At 36.6% G+C, this 15,962-nt stretch overlaps 1 protein-coding gene across 4 annotated transcripts in view; it reads right to left on the bottom strand.

The window, feature by feature from the left end:
• TTC7B (tetratricopeptide repeat domain 7B) overlaps window positions 1-15,962 on the bottom strand; it is a 313,914-nt gene that overhangs the window by 102,739 nt on the left and 195,213 nt on the right. For all 4 annotated transcript variants that reach the window (XM_027844965.1, XM_027844966.1, XM_027844967.1 and 1 more), the window contains 2 exons: window positions 8,740-8,856; window positions 657-754 (listed from right to left, as the gene is read on the bottom strand). In XM_027844965.1, the coding sequence (XP_027700766.1) occupies window positions 657-754; window positions 8,740-8,856 (215 nt within the window). The remainder of the gene's footprint in view (window positions 1-656; window positions 755-8,739; window positions 8,857-15,962) is intronic.

Raw genomic sequence — 15,962 nt, 5'->3', positions numbered from 1 at the left:
ATGAAATCACAGAGGCATATTTACACTACATAGTACTTAGGCAAATATGGAAAACCCAAATGACAGGGTGTATTTGCACAGAGGATGACACCCTGAGGAGCTCTTAATAAACATGTGCAAGATTTGGTTTGGAGAGCGCTGATTTGGAAGTCTGGAACTTGAAACCCTCAACATGGGGGTATCTTTGGTATCTGTACTGTGTCTTCTTCAGTTTCTGACATCAGGAGCAATTAATTATAAACTAAAGAGTGAAGTCTAAAAAGAGAGTGATAAGAGAAAAACCTGAAAAACAGTTGGTAGGGCAAGAAAGTGGAGAGGGATTACTGGGATGGAGGGGTTGGGGGCAGGAGGAGATGGGGGAAGTGACAGCATGACCTGTTTATGTTTTTGTTGTTAACTTTGAGCTCTCAGGGAAAGAGTGACAATGTGAACTTTCCAAAAGACGTGGCTAGGGCAGGTACCAGCTGTTCTACCCTAAATGTATACAAACACTTGGAAAAGACTCTCAAGAAAATGAAAGTTAAGAACTAAAAATTCTTACATGAAAAATGTTTCCGTCTAAGCCCAATTGTGCTGGTCACTTTTCATACTGTTATACAGAATGGAACCCTAAATGCTTTGGGCCTCCATATTTCCCCTTTGCTTTTCATTCTCACCTGTCTCAGGATCGCTGAAGTCTGGTAAAGTGATTGTATTAAGCTGTCGTCTGTCAGCAATGGTTCTATCTAAGAGACTGCTCCCACGTCCAGAATCACTGTAAAACACAGCTAGAAACGTCAGTCATTTGGAACAAAAAAGTCAAATACTGATTCTTGTGATATAATCAATTATGTGGTCCTTCTTCTGGCATCACTTTCCAAAGATTAGATGAGAAGTCCTACTTCATGGCTTGGGGACAGAGGAATCTCAAATAGGGGATTCCTTTCAGTTCCCAATAAAACAGAAGCAGTTCAAATCACCCTTATTTTTGCCTTTATATGGGGAGCATAAATGAAAACCTGAACATGAGATTCTCCAGATTTAAATGCTGCCCTATCCCCACCCCCACTTGTTTCCTCCACCAGCTTCTAGTCTGCTGAAAATATTTCAAGGCCTAACTCGGACCAGCTCCTCCAAAAAGCCTTTAATATTCTTCTCTGCTGAAGGTGATCTTTCCTTCTTCAAAATTTTTTACACTATTTCGATTGAATCTCTCCTTTTTGCTGATCACATCATAGTTGTATATGTTGATGTCTAGACCCTTCATTAGATTATACATTCTTGGAGTTCAGGAACTATCTAATTTTTCATGCTTGCATTCCCAACACAGGGCCTTACATATAGTATAAAACGGACTAAGCTATTAAATTTTATACTACAAAATGGAGGTGGGGGTTGAGGAGGACAACCATTCTATCATTCAATTTCTCCTGTCAGGTCTCCCTCCCATTTTATAAAAATAATCATCAGAGGATCTAAAATGTTGAGCTGCAAGGGATGTCAGCATTCATCGGGTCTAACTCTCTCATTCGACAGAGGGGAATCTGAGGCTCAGAGAAATGCTGACCAAGTCACACAACCAGGGTCAGCATTATTATCATTGTTCTTTCTACTTTGCCTAATACTTTCACAATTATCCTCATACTGGATTGACATGAAGAGCACTTCAATGAATCCTCATTTGGCTGAAAAGAAACCTGAGCTGCAGAGAGGGGCTAAATGACTTATCCAGGGTCAATGAGTTACTGGGATTTGGGTCCTCATGTGGTTCAGGGACTTGATAGGAAAATGGCCAGCATTTCATCTGTAAATCATCAATAACCTAAACAGAATCATGGACTTTTAGAGCTGAAATGGAACCTGAAGCTTTATCGTGGTCAACTGTCTCATTTTACAAAAGAGAAAAACCAGGTTCACAACAAACGATTCACACAGCTAACTGAGGGGAAGAGCTGGGACTAAAACCCATGTCTCCTGACTCCCAAGTGTTCCATCCACCATACCTTTGTCTCACAAGTTAAATCTACCATATAGCTGTTTCAGCAGGATGATCTTGGGGGCAATTAAATTGGCAAAGTATTGTGTAAGGCAGTTAGGCCAGGCAACAAACAGGATATATAGGATGGTAAAGCAGAGAAAATGGTGGATTTTAGTCAGGCAACCAACCTGAGTTCAAATACTGATTCTGGCACTCACTATGTTACTATGAGCAAGTTACTTTACATTTCTGAGTCTCAGCTTCCTCATCTGTAAAACTGGGATAAAAATACCTGTGTTACACTTTGCAAATTTAAAGCTTTATATAATTTTAAGTTCTTTTTACTATCATTACAACAAAAACTACTACTACTACTGCTTCTAATTTTATGCTTATTCTAGAATCTTTTACACATAGCAAAAAAAAAAAACTATTTTATTTTTTCTTTGTATATTCTGATATTCTACCAAAGTACCTTCAAAACAACTGAAGGTTGAACAATAATGCTATTGGGGTGCAGCTAGGTGGCACAGTGGAGAAAGCACCGTCCCTGAACTCAGGAGGACATGAGTTCAAATCTGACCTCAGACCAAACACTTGACACTTACTAGCTGTGTGACCCTGGGCAAGTCACTTAACCCCAATTGCCAAAATAATAATAATAACAATAATAATAATAATGCTATCTGTCACTAACGGCTTGAATCTTTTTGCATCAAGGCAAAAGATTAAAATTTTTGTTCAAGGTTATAAAATTTTACAAGAAAGGGAAATGTCTTCTGTTGTGCAGCTGTTAGATTTGGGTATAATATTTAATACTGCTTGTAAGTAACCATTTCTCTATGTAATAAAATAGTTCATTATCTCCATAGGAAACAGGAAGGAATTTTCTTGGGCATAGATGACTTATTAGCTACAAATACTATTTTATACAGTACATTTTTGTTGGTAACCTGTCTCTTAATTCCATAATTGAGAATTGATAACCTGTCTTAGGATAAGTCCATGATTAAAATAAGTATAAATTATTATCACAGTACTGATCATCATTGTTATTTTGTATATTACATACACTTTTGCCCTAAATCTGATTCAAATCCATCAGGTTAAGACCTGTAATCAACCAGTATTATTTTTCAGTGTGTGTTTTTTTTTCCCCTTAAAATGAGGCTGCATTTTAGGCATATGGCCAAATGGATGTCCTACATTAGGATTAATATAACATTTCTTCAATGCTGGTTTATTGATATATATTTCTTTAACACTATAAATAATGAAACCTGGGTGCATAGCCTCCTCATTTCTATTTAAAATATTTTGGAAGACTTTATGTGAAAATATAGCACAGTTCCCTAATAGTGGGAAGTATATGATGTCTGTACTGAAAAACAAACTAGTTGACCAGATCTAAGGAAATAGATTTAAAATGCTTTGTTTTGAGTATTAATCTTCTCATAACCCTACAGGCTTTACTTGAAGAGTTTCAGAATTAGGGAACCGTGAAGAATCCATAATATCCATGGCCTTCTGAAAAAGACTTGGAATTGGGATACAGAAGAAACAATATTTTATTCCCAACTAGGCAATAACTAGCTGTGCAGCCTTGAGCAAGTGACTTCTCCTTCTTTGCCTCGATGTCTTCACCTGTAAAACAGGGATGCTAATATCTGCCACATTTAATGAGTAGTAGTAACAACAGTTAACATTCATATAGTACCTTCAGGTTTATAAGGTACTTTAAATATATTATCTCATTTGATCTCCAGAACAAACCTGTGAAGTACGTGGATTGTTGCATGCATGATGCAAGTGAATGCTTGTAAAGCAAAGTATTTATACTTTATTATTCATTTATGTTACAGATACTAACAAAGTTAGATTTCCCAAAAGGGCAATCAACCTGTGGTTCACTTTTAAGAAGATGGAGAGTAAGGGCGGCAGTAACACGGGCAGTGGGTAACATATGCCTGGCCAGCTTTATGGAGGTTATTAGATAGTGGAAGTCAACAGAATTTTGGTCTACTAGCTACCATCTTAAATTGCGAAACGTCAATTACTGACAGAAATATTGGATCCATGCTCTCCCTGCCTGTCATCTGACGGAGTGAGAAACAGGATTTATTACATTCCTTGCTCTACCTTCCATATTTTCTTTTCAAAAAAGTGCAAAAGCAACAATTATCTATTGAAAACAGAGATGCTTTTGTTTCCACACTGAAATTTCTCTCTCTCTAAAAATAATCAGGCTTTTGTGACTGATTAAGAATTATATTGGGTGTCTTATGCAATCTGTAGTTCTCCATTTACATGGTACAGATTCATAAATACTCCAGATTTGACTTTCATATGACCCATCAGGTGAGGGAGGAAGGTAACCTCTGGCAACCATGGCAACTCATAATCCTGGTTAACTGAGACACAATTTTCCTGGATTCTCTCTACCTTCTCCCCCCTAGGTAGTCTAGCTAAATCAATTGTTTGAATTTCTATTTTCTCATATGAGAATACAGTATAGCAGAATCATTCCAATAGGTCCATTAAATCTGAAAATGCCTAGGGCCTTTGGTCCATTCCGCTTTCACCCCATACTGCTCAGGGACTCTCCTACAAGAGAAGATAGGAAAAAGGAAGGAAAAACGGGTCTACTGCATTATTTTAATCTAGTTCTGGTTTGGGGGGAGGGGAAAGTTTTGGAGAAATATGCAATGATCTTTTCAGTCATTAAGCTATACATCTCACTCATCTCATTTCTCCCTGAAATAGAAAATAGTTGACTTGTAATTTAAGTTGAATGTTTTAGTAACACAACTAAGGTGCCAATTTTCAAAAACAAAAACCCTCCTTTGCCTCATTTCATGAAATGAGTTCTCTCTCACCCAGCTTCACTAAAAATTCTGTAGAAATCAAACAGGCTCTTCATTGGTTTTAATTCTGGGTGCTTTTGGTAAAGGAATGATTTCTGTAGGATATTAACTAGCTCTTGGTAGTTAATCCTTGGTTTGGGGAGATTTCTTTTCCCTTTGCCCAACAATCTCTCAGATCTTTATCCACTGTATAGAAGTTGTATTGTGGGCCAGAGAAATAGGAGGGAGAGCAGTTTTTAGAGCTAGTCTGCTATTGCCCACCATCCCACTAATGTCCTGCAATGGTGCCATGGGCTCCAAAAGAGCTGAAGAGCGTCATATAACAGATGTTATAACACAGGGCTACAATAGTTTTACCATAAGCACAAAAATATCTGCCTTAAGGGTCACTATTTTAGAACATTTCACAATTAACATTTTCAAAATCAAAGATTACTGTAAGGCAACAGAGTTCACGGGACAGCTAGGTGGCACAGTAGATACGGCACCAGGCCTGGAGTCAGGAAGACTCATCTTCCTGAGTTCAAATCTGGTCTCAGACACTTACTAACTGTGTGACCCTGGGCAAGTCACTTAACCCTGTCTACCTCAGTTTCCTCATCTGTAAAATGAGCTGCAGAAAGAAATGGCAAACCACTCTAGTCTCTTTGCCAAGAAAACTCCAAGTGGGGTCAAGAAGAGTCAGACACAACTAAAACAACTAAATAACAACAGAGTTCACAATCATTCTTTTTCTTTAACTCTACCCTTCCAAAAACTTATTTGTAGAGATTGGGTTTTTTTTAAGGTGATTGATAATATTATTTAAAAAATACCTAAAATACCTAAAACCCAACTTACTGAAAAGCCCAAAATCTGATGACAAAAAAAGAAGGTCAGAATTCATGTTATCTTCGTTGTCTATTGGTAAGTCAATATGTACTCTGGCATAAAAACTAAGGGAGCTTTTCAATTTTCAGTCGGTAGATTTCTATATCGAATATAAGTAGACCTAAAGATAGTAAAAAAATATAATTCTCCTAAAATGAAAAACTCGTTGGCAAATGAACACACGAGCTAAAAAATCCCACCCACTATTTTGCTTCCAACATTTGAAAACCTATTTCAAATTGTTCAAAACGATGAAACAAATGGCACTGTTCATAACATAATTCCCTTCTAATCTGTGATGTGACATCGGAGTTGGCACACGACTGGGTCAGGGTTTGTGAGCTAAGATCTATGCTCATTTTGGCTACTGCCTTACTGCCCATGATGTCCTCTGTAACATCATCAGCAACAGCTATGGAAAACACTTTCTTGCCACAGGTGGAAGCAAATGCCAAGGGAGATAGGCTGAGGATAGAAAACAAATGACTTCTAGACAAAATGCTCTTTACCATTGTTTTTTAAGAGGGAAAAGGGAATCAAATATGGAGATTTGGAGCAAGTACTTAGATGGCCATTGAGGTCACTTTCAACTCTTAAGATTCCTTCTTTCTTCTCCCTGAACCATCCCTGTTTATGTCTCTTATGTGATGCTTCCCTGTCTAAAAGGTCACTGTTGAGGACACTTACTTGTACTACCTGGTAGATCCTTGTAATCAAAGCAATTAAGAAACTAGAACTAATTATATGGGAAATAGCAATAATATAGGCCTGACCTAGTACTGGACATTGGTCTGGCACATAATTTCTTTGTTTCTTATTATATTCAGAGTCTTAATCTTACTAATGAATAGTAGGAAGGGTAACTACATTTGCAAAATTGAAAAGGGGGATAAGATAATCACTCTTGAGGCACTGATTTCTATTCTAGGGGAAAAAATTAAAAATTAAAAAAATCAAACAATAATCCCTGCAAATTTAGCCCCTTCCATCCTCTCCCCCAGCTCTGAGGTGAGTAGGGGTACAATGATAAGCAATCAATCCAACAAGCATTTCTCAAGCATCTATACTGTGTTGTAAGGAACAAATACTATGTACAGAAAGAAAACTGATCTCTGCTCTTAATTTCAATGAGCTGACAGGAAATGTGGACACAGTAGAAGCTTTTTTTCAAGTGTTTATTTTAAACTTTTAAATTTTTGCTATTTTTTTCTCCTTACATTCAATATTCTTGGTTGCTAAGTGGGAGGAAATGTGGGGAGGTGGGAGAAGTGTGGAGGACTGGGTAAAAATTGGCAATAGAAAGGTGGTGGATTTATTTTATCCTTCTTAGAGGAGATATAAAGTAAGAGAAAAATAGGGAACAAAGCTTGGGTTTTGCCTCAAACTTCCACTAAGATAAGGACAATTTCTTTCAGGTGGCACACTGATATTTATAACACAGTCTACCAGGATAAGGCAACCTGCGGCCTCAAGGCCACATGTGTCCTTCTAGGTCCTTGGCTGTGGCCTTTTGAGTGGGTCTAAGTTTTACAGAATAAATCCTTTTATTAGGGGGTTTTGTTCTGTGAAGTTTGGATTCTGTCAAAGGGCACTTGAAGACCTAGAGGGCCACATGTGGCCTCAAGGCTAGGCATTCCCCACCCTGGTAACCTCAGCAGAGAGGTATCAATGCATATTATTTGTGTCCCCATCCTTAGAAAAACTGCATTTTGTTCCTTGGAATGAAATTATTCTCATAGCATTCACATGTGCCAGGGAAAAACGGTCCTAAATTAAGTAGTGAGTCCAGTTCCACAGCCAGTAGATTGGTGGGCTTAAACTGCTAACATTATATATCTAAAGTTTCGGTCACAAAATCTCTCCATGGTTCTTGGTAAGAAAGTCTCCTTCAAAAAAAAAAAGTTTCCTTCCAGCAGCCATATTTGCTTCACATCTGCTCCATTAACTCCTGCATTGGCCTGCCCCAGTCATGGTTAAGATGACAAGGCAAGAAACACTTATGAAAGGGATTTATTCCTTTAAAGGCAAGAAACATGTAACAAAGGAGTCAATTCCTTTGAAACACAGAGAAACAGAGGCACGAGACTTTGTGTTTTCTTCCTGAAGGTAATGGTTATCCCACCTTTAATAAAAATTGAAAGACTGAATCAAGAGATCGGATCCATGTTTCTTTAAGATTCAGACTCCTTTAAACAAGAGGTGATGTGGTAATATGCTATTCTGTCAACTTTTCAGTAGTTTTCTGTAAGGCTGAATGAATTCTCCAAAGTCTTTACAGATGCCATTTTGGCAAATCATTTCTCATGGTGCAATAACAATTCAGATACGTGGGCATAATCTTCCTTCTCACTAGGAATATAAGACCTGGTGGTTCTTAATTTTTTTTTAACTAAACCTGTGATTTCATCAGTATAGCAAGCATCCTGTAGGGAGCTTTCTCCCCCAATGCAGATCAGCACCTTTTCTATTACTATGTGTGAAGTACACTTATTAAGGATCTATCTGTAACCCATGACAGATAATTAGGACTTTGAAAGGAGTAAAATAAATGGGTTGGGGGGGAGGTAGTAGAGATCAAATTTGAATTGAGCTTAATAAATCACAAAGAAAAGAAAGATAAAGAAGCCTGTATGTTTTTAGGTTAATGGCTACTATAAGATTCCCTTCAAACTAAAATCTGCTCAGGTCAGAAAGAGAGGAGTGGTCAAAGCTCCCAGGCCAAACAGACGGGAACTGGGACCATTAGTAACTCCTGTACCTCTAGCCTGGGTGAGACAGGGAGACTCAGTTTAAAATTTTAAAAAAAAAAAGCATAATTAGCTTACAGTCCATTAAAATACCTTCCTGCCTCCCAAATCGCTTTCTAGCCATGCTTCCTGCATCTTATATATGAGCAAATGATTTTTTTTTGAAGGAGCAAGTATAGAAAGGCCAAGCAAAGCATTTTCAATAAGGGGTTAATACTGGTTAAAATGCCAATTTGAAAGAATTCTGTTCATTGGGAAACTATGCAAAGACAATGCAAAATGGATTACTCTGGTCTCTTACCTGGGATTAGTGAGGTTGTAGCAGGATTTCCATATTTGTAACATGTGCTTGCAGGTAAGGAGGGCCTCATCCGGGCCTCGACAGAGTGACTCCAACTTTACTTTAGAAAACAGCAATCTGATGTAGCAAGATAGAGGAAGAAACAAGGGGAAAATATTTATTTCAGTGAGCAATCACCAAACCAAGACGAATAACACACAATACTATGAACCTAAAGTGTCTTGTCTTTGCTAAGCTTTAAGCATTTCAATGACAATTACTTTTATCAATTTATTATAGTACTGACAACTGGCATTTCTATAGTACTTCAAGACTTGCAAACTTTACATTTACATACATTATTACATTTGAATCTAATGATAACCATGACATAATATTTAAAATATTATTATCCCTACTTCATAGATGAGAAATTTGGAGATCACACAGGATTTATCCTTGTGGCATTTCTGTGAGGCAGATAGGGGTGGCTATCACCATCAGGTTGATTTTAGACTTAAAGAAACCAAAGTTAAGATCCTCATCAAAGTTAGAGAGCTTATGACAAGATTAGGATGAGAATCCAGGGCCATAAACTGCCAGCTGAATACTAAAAAAGTAGATGAATAGCTTTGCAAAGTATCATCAGATTGATAAAGCACAATAAATATAATAGATATGGTCAAATTAAAACAAAAAATGAATTGATTTATTCAAGACTCTGAAAAGTAATAAAATCTTGTCAAGGTCATGATTTCTATTAAGCCAATTGATTCACAAAACTTTAAAGATTCAACAAAAGTCTAACTCTATTCATTTATAAAATTTTATATGTAATATAAGCCAGCTAACATAAACACCATCAAGGACTCAGTTTTGATGCTGATTCTTTCTCTGTGATATATTTTACATTAAATTACAGTTAGTGATAGGGCATTTTCATTCACTCTAAGTTTATAAGCTTCACGAGTATGGTGATAATGTCTTCTTCATCTCTGTATACCCTCAGGACTTAGCACAATGCTCTGAATATAGTAGTTGTTTAAAAAATGTTCACTGAATAGAATTACTGATGTTGAGAAAATCACATAAAAACTAACAGTACTTAATATTTAAAAGGATTGGAAAATAAAGCCAAAAAGAAAGACTAAAAAAAAATTAGCGGACTGGAGAATAGAAACATAGTTCAACTGAGTAAACATTTATTAAGTGCCTAAATATGCAAAAGCACCATGCCAGGAAGAGGAGCTACAGAGTTGAAAAAAGATACAGTGTCTGACCACAAGGAGCTTACAATCTGATAGGCAAGACACCACATGTACACAAATAAGGAAGATACAAAATAGAATGTGATAGGAACAGAGAGACCCAAAGAGAGAGATCAATTTCGACTGGGGTAATCTGGAAAAGAGAAAGTAGCACTTGAGTAAAGTTTCAAAGAGATACATTTTAACAGGTAGATATGTACAGGAAGTAATTTCGTGGTATGAGGATAAACTGTACTTCCATGTAGAAGTGGGAGAAGATAAGATTAGGGGGTAGAACATGGCTTGGTTTAGCTGGAATGCAGAATATATAAAAGGAAATGCTATGAAATAAAGTAAACAAAGGTAGATTAAAGCCAGATCGTGGAGTACCTTAGGAACCCCATAGGAAGATAAAAGGCTTTTTTGTCTCTGACTACAAAACAGGTTCACTTGGATCTTCATGAAATTTTATAGCCTATGTATGACTTAGCATTTCCTTCTACCGTGAAACCAAACCTTTCTTTATGTATTGTCTTACCCAATTAGCATGTGAGCTCCTTGGGATCAAGGACTACTCAAGTTTTCTGTTTGTATCCCCAGCACTTAACACTATGCTTTGCACATAGTAAATGCTTAAAATAAATGCTTTTTCATTCCATTCTGTAAAAAAGAAATACTCTTCATCATTCTATACAATTGTGAAGACACTACTTCCCAGTTACTCTCACTGGCTCCATTTGCTCTCAGTTTTCTAGATGCCTAATTTCCCTTGCATTCTCCCAGCTTAATCCATTGAATCTCACACAAAAGCTTTTTGAGACTTTCTACACAATGTCTTTTGGTTCCATCTTTTAATCTGTATTTCCACGGCTACCATCCTAGGATAGGCCCAGTGTGAAACGTGGATTACAAAGGATTCAGTTAGTCTCTCAATTTTCAATCCTTCCTAATCTCTATCTATTTAGTAAAAAGTCTTCCTCACACATTTTCACAATATCGCTGTCCTACTTAAGAAACTTCTTCATGGTCTATAAAATTAACACCAAAATTTTTTTACTATGATCTTCAAGGACTTCTACCAAATGGCCAGCTACTCACATACTGTGCCAGTTACTCCTGCCAATTTTCTTTTTTTTTTTTAATTAACTTATTTTTAGTTTTCAACATTCACTTCCCTAAGCTTTTAAATTTTCTCCCCCTCCCTCCCCACCTCCCTCCCCAAGACGGCATGCAATCTGATACAGGCTCCACATATACATTCCTATTAAACATATTTTCATATTAGTCATGTCGTAAAAAAGAATTAGAACCAATAGAAGAAACCACAAGAAAGAAGAAACAAAACAAAAAAGAAGGAAAAAAAGAGCAAACAGTATGCTTTGATCTGCATTCAAACTCGACAGGTCTTTCTCTGGATGTGGATAACACTTTCCATCATGAGACTTTTGGAGATGTCTTAGATCCTTGCATTGCTGAGAAGAGCTAAGTCTATCAAATCAGTCATTGCACAATGTGGCTGTTACCGTGTACAACGTTCTCCTGGTTCTGCTCACTTCACTCAGCACCAGTACATACAAGTCTTTCCAGGTTTTTCTGAAGTCCACTGGCTCATCGTTTCTTATAGCACAATAGCATTCCATTACATTCATATACCACAACTTATTCAGCCATTCCCCAATTGATGGGCATACTCTCAATTTCCAATTCTTTGCTGCCACATATTTTTGTCCTGCCAATTTTCTTCTAGCCAACTATTCCCCTTCTTTTTTCACTTCCATTCACTCATTCAACCTCCATTTACTAAGACCCTTCTAGGATCAAAGCAATATGATACATGCAAAATCAGCAGGCTACTGAGGAGACACAAAGACAATTAAGACTGAATATGCACTACTCCTTCTACTTTCATCTTCACTAACGCATGGCCTTCATTTCCTTCTAAATTCAGTTAAAAAAATAACCTTTTCTGGGAAGATTTATTTCCTCCTCTACTCAGTTTATATCACATTAACTTGTGCTCTTCATGGTGCTTTATAAAAAGGGCTTCCCGTTTGGTTTCTTCATTGTTAAAAGATTATAATCTCCTTGAGAGCTAGGGCCACGATGTTTATGTCACAGAATCAAAACAAGACAAAGGTCATCTACTCCAATTTGTAAATGAAAGGGAATCCTTTCCACAATGTCTCCAATAGTGGTCATCTAATTTCTGCGTGAAAACCTCCAATGACAGTAAACTCATTACCTCTTAAGGTTTTCCATTTTCAATTTTTTATAACTCTGACTGTTAGGATCTTTTTCATTATATTGATCTGAAATCTGTCTTCAATATACTGTTCCTACCTCTGCCCTCCGAGACCAAGAGCAAGTCTTCTTCTACATGAGATCCCTTCTAATACTTGATTTACTTTGAAGGACTCTATTGTACCAATGTGGCCTGTATATAGTGAGTATTTAATCAATATTGATGACTGATTTCTCCACTGAGGACAGAGAGAAAGGAAATAGGGTTCTAACCTTTAACATGAAGGATTTAAGTTATATACAAATAAAAATTTCTTAACCATGAAGCTATAATTTTCATATAAAGATATGAAGAGTTTCATATAAACTCCATAAAGATAAGGATTGTGTTTTATTCTTTGGTATGCCTCTACAATGTCAAATAAAGTGTTCTGCTCATAGGAGCACTCAATAAATATTTCTTGTATTACTGAATTGAGAAAGGCACTGGAATGAGAACCAGAGCAACTTACTGAATCTCCTTGGTAGGGGTAGGTCCTTAAAAAGAGAAGATATTCCTCTTAGTGTAATAACAATTAAGGCAAATCTTGCTACTAGTACTGGATCAAGAATAGGTTCAAGCCAGTCTAGTTGCAATGTGGTTCAGTGGAAAGAATGCTGGATTTGGAGTCAGAGGACTTAAGTTCAAATCTGAGTATCACCACTTATTAGCTACGTGATCCTATGCAAATCTGTAATTTAACTTTAGTTCCCTCACCTATAAAATGAAATGGTTATACTGTTATGGTGTCTAAATTCTTTAGCAGCTCTAAATCTAAGATTCTACAACTCAAATGGCTCAAAGGAAACCCAACAAATGGCTAGGTACTTCTAGATTATATGACCCTTCAAATGACTTTATATAGACTACGACAATTAAATCAGCACATTTTAGTGTATGTCATCACTAATTTGTAAGGTATGGGTACCATGACAGGGCATCACAATGAATACAGTATAGAAGATTAAGTAAAATTAAAAAAATAAAATAAAAAGGGAAATAGGAATCCCTGGAGAAGTATTATGCTTTAGCCTATGAAGAATGGTAGACTTTCAGGGTGAAGCTGTTCAGAGTTTCAAGAAACATGGATTTTCTAAAATATCCTATAATGGGATTATTTTTCCACATATTCTCCCTCTGACATCCATCTGATCCAAACTCATGATAAAAAGCTGGAGTAATAGTAGGTGTGTGGTAGTTCACATGAGACTCAGGGATGAGGCGAATGGGCATACAGAAAAAAGGAGACAACAAAAAAAGACAAATCACTAAATGTTTCAGGTTGACCTTTCATGTAACCACATTCACTACTGGGAGTGTATATGCCAAAGCAAGAAGTGAAAGTAATAAGAGAAATTATTAACAATCATAAACCCGTTTTGAGAGGGGCCACCAAATCTCTCAGTGCAATGCAGGGAATAAAGGACCACCCTGGAAACTATGCTGGTCAACTCAACAAGAGACAAAGCTGAGTTTGAAATGTTGTGGGCAATCCTAAGGAAAACCGTGAACAATTCTATATGTTATATGTATTTTATCACTAGTCAATAAATTATCTCCTGGCTGTTAGATTGAACTGTAATCCATGTGGAAAGTAAGAGGGTATGGGATGTAAGGAGGCAGAGGGGACAGGGTTTCCTTAATATATAGATAATGTACCTTTATTGGCAATTATCTCAGATTTTTTTTAAATGTACAGAAAGTACAAAAAGCCAGAGCCTGTAAGTACACAGCTTGAAGGAATGTTCTATGCACTGATGCATTCTGGAAAAAGAACTTCTAATTAACATTAAATAACAGCTTTCAAACACTTGACTCAGGATATGCAGTTGAAAAGGTGTGGGCTGAATTAAAGGAAGCCAGACAGAGAGAACAATGAAGAATTCAGTGTGCAAAAATTAAAGAAAAAGCTAGCAACAACACCTGAAAGTTAAGCAAGAAGAGATGGCTTGAAATACAGATGCTGGCAGGGAAAAAGAATTCAGATAGATAAAATTTCACTGACTAAAAAATCAAAAATATTATATGGAATGTGGAAAAAAAAAGATCTTACACAAGCTTAAAAACACTGGACATAAAAATCTATATATGCCATCTTTATAGCAATGATGGGAAAAGCAGGAAATGAACAAGTAAAAAAGAAACAATAATTCTCTTATCAATTTCCAAAAATTGCAGCATGTTCGTCAACCTCTAAAACAATAAAAAAAAAAACCACTAAGTGATACTTGTCATCATCTCTGCCATGCTCTGTTCACACATTTTGAGATTGTTCTAAAACATCTGGCCTGGTTTACATTAAATCAAAATGAAAAACTAAGATACACATAAACAGTGATTAGCATTTATTCACTCCAGTAGAGGCTTCGAGACACAATAAAACCAACCCACAACAGAAATCATGAAGCAAAAACAACTGTATGTAAATACAAAAGTGCCAATGTACCATATAACATATTTGGAAATACGTAATTGTTTAACTCCCAGACAGCGACTTCACAGACTAATGTAGTAATACTAAGTACATGAGCTAAATTTCAAATGTGAATTAAGTAAACCTAAACTCTGATTGCACATTAAATAAGTTTCTCCAAAAGTTGAAGTTAAAAAGTTCAAAAAAATCTAAGAAATGTGATATAAAAAAACTGATTCTTTGTAATAAGGGGTGACTCTTTGAGAAAGGGAGAGATACAGGATGAAATTTAGGCAATGTAAAAACAAAAGATATCAATAAAGAGATTTTGTTTTTTTGTTTTTGTTTTTTGTTTTGTTTTTTTGGTGAGGCAATCGGGGTTAAGTGATTTGCCCAGGATCACACAGCTAATAAGTGTCAAGTGTCGGAGGCTGGACTGAACTCAGGTCCTCCTGACTCCAGAACTGGAGCTTTATCCACTGCGCCTAAAGTTTGTTTTTTTTTAAATCAATAAATAGGTGTTTTTTTAACCTCTTTTTTTAAGGGGAGTTGAAGGCAACCGAGGATAAGTGACTTAGCCAGAGTGACACGGCTAGTGAGTGTTACATGTCTGAAACTGGATTTGAACTCAGGTCCTCCTGACTCCAGGGTCAGTGCTCTATCCTCTGTACTACCTAGCTGCCCCAAACCATGATTTTAAAAACATGCCCAGATACATAATTTCATGAAATCATAAATGAAAATGTGTAAATCTAAGAGAATCAGAGAACAAACTGAACACAGAAAGAATCCACCCAGCACCACCTGCAATAAATGCCAAAAAGTCCCAGAAATGTCACAGCCAAAATTCAGTGCTCCCATATCAAAGAAAAAATAGAGCAGGCATCCAAAAAGAAGTTCAAAGAATCACAATCAGGATCACACAAGGGCTGGCAACTTGTAATACAAATGAGACACAATCTTGGAACACAATATTCGAAAAAGCAAAAGAGATAGGGTTACAGTCAAGAATAACTTATCCTGCAAAGCTAATTACTTATACCATGGGGAGAAAAATGGACCATTAATTGAATAGAGGACTTTGAAGAAGTTCTGATGAAAAGAGCAGAGCTAAACAGGTACTCTGAAATACAAACGCAAGAGTCCGGAGAAACTTAAAATGGTAAATTTATTTGAGCAATTGGAAAGAGCTGCATGTTAATGTCATGCTAACATTCTAAAAGGGAGAGAACAAGTGTCCTTCAGAACCTTAATAAATGTCTTTAAAGAGTACTAAGTTAAATAAGGAAAAGAGAGGACCTAG

This window comes from Vombatus ursinus, unplaced genomic scaffold (genome assembly GCF_900497805.2).
Source record: "Vombatus ursinus unplaced genomic scaffold, bare-nosed wombat genome assembly UNPS02014945.1, whole genome shotgun sequence".
NCBI classification, from domain to species: Eukaryota; Metazoa; Chordata; class Mammalia; order Diprotodontia; family Vombatidae; genus Vombatus; species Vombatus ursinus.
Note: the sequence above shows the minus strand (reverse complement) of the source record. Positions and strands in the feature narration are given on the sequence as shown.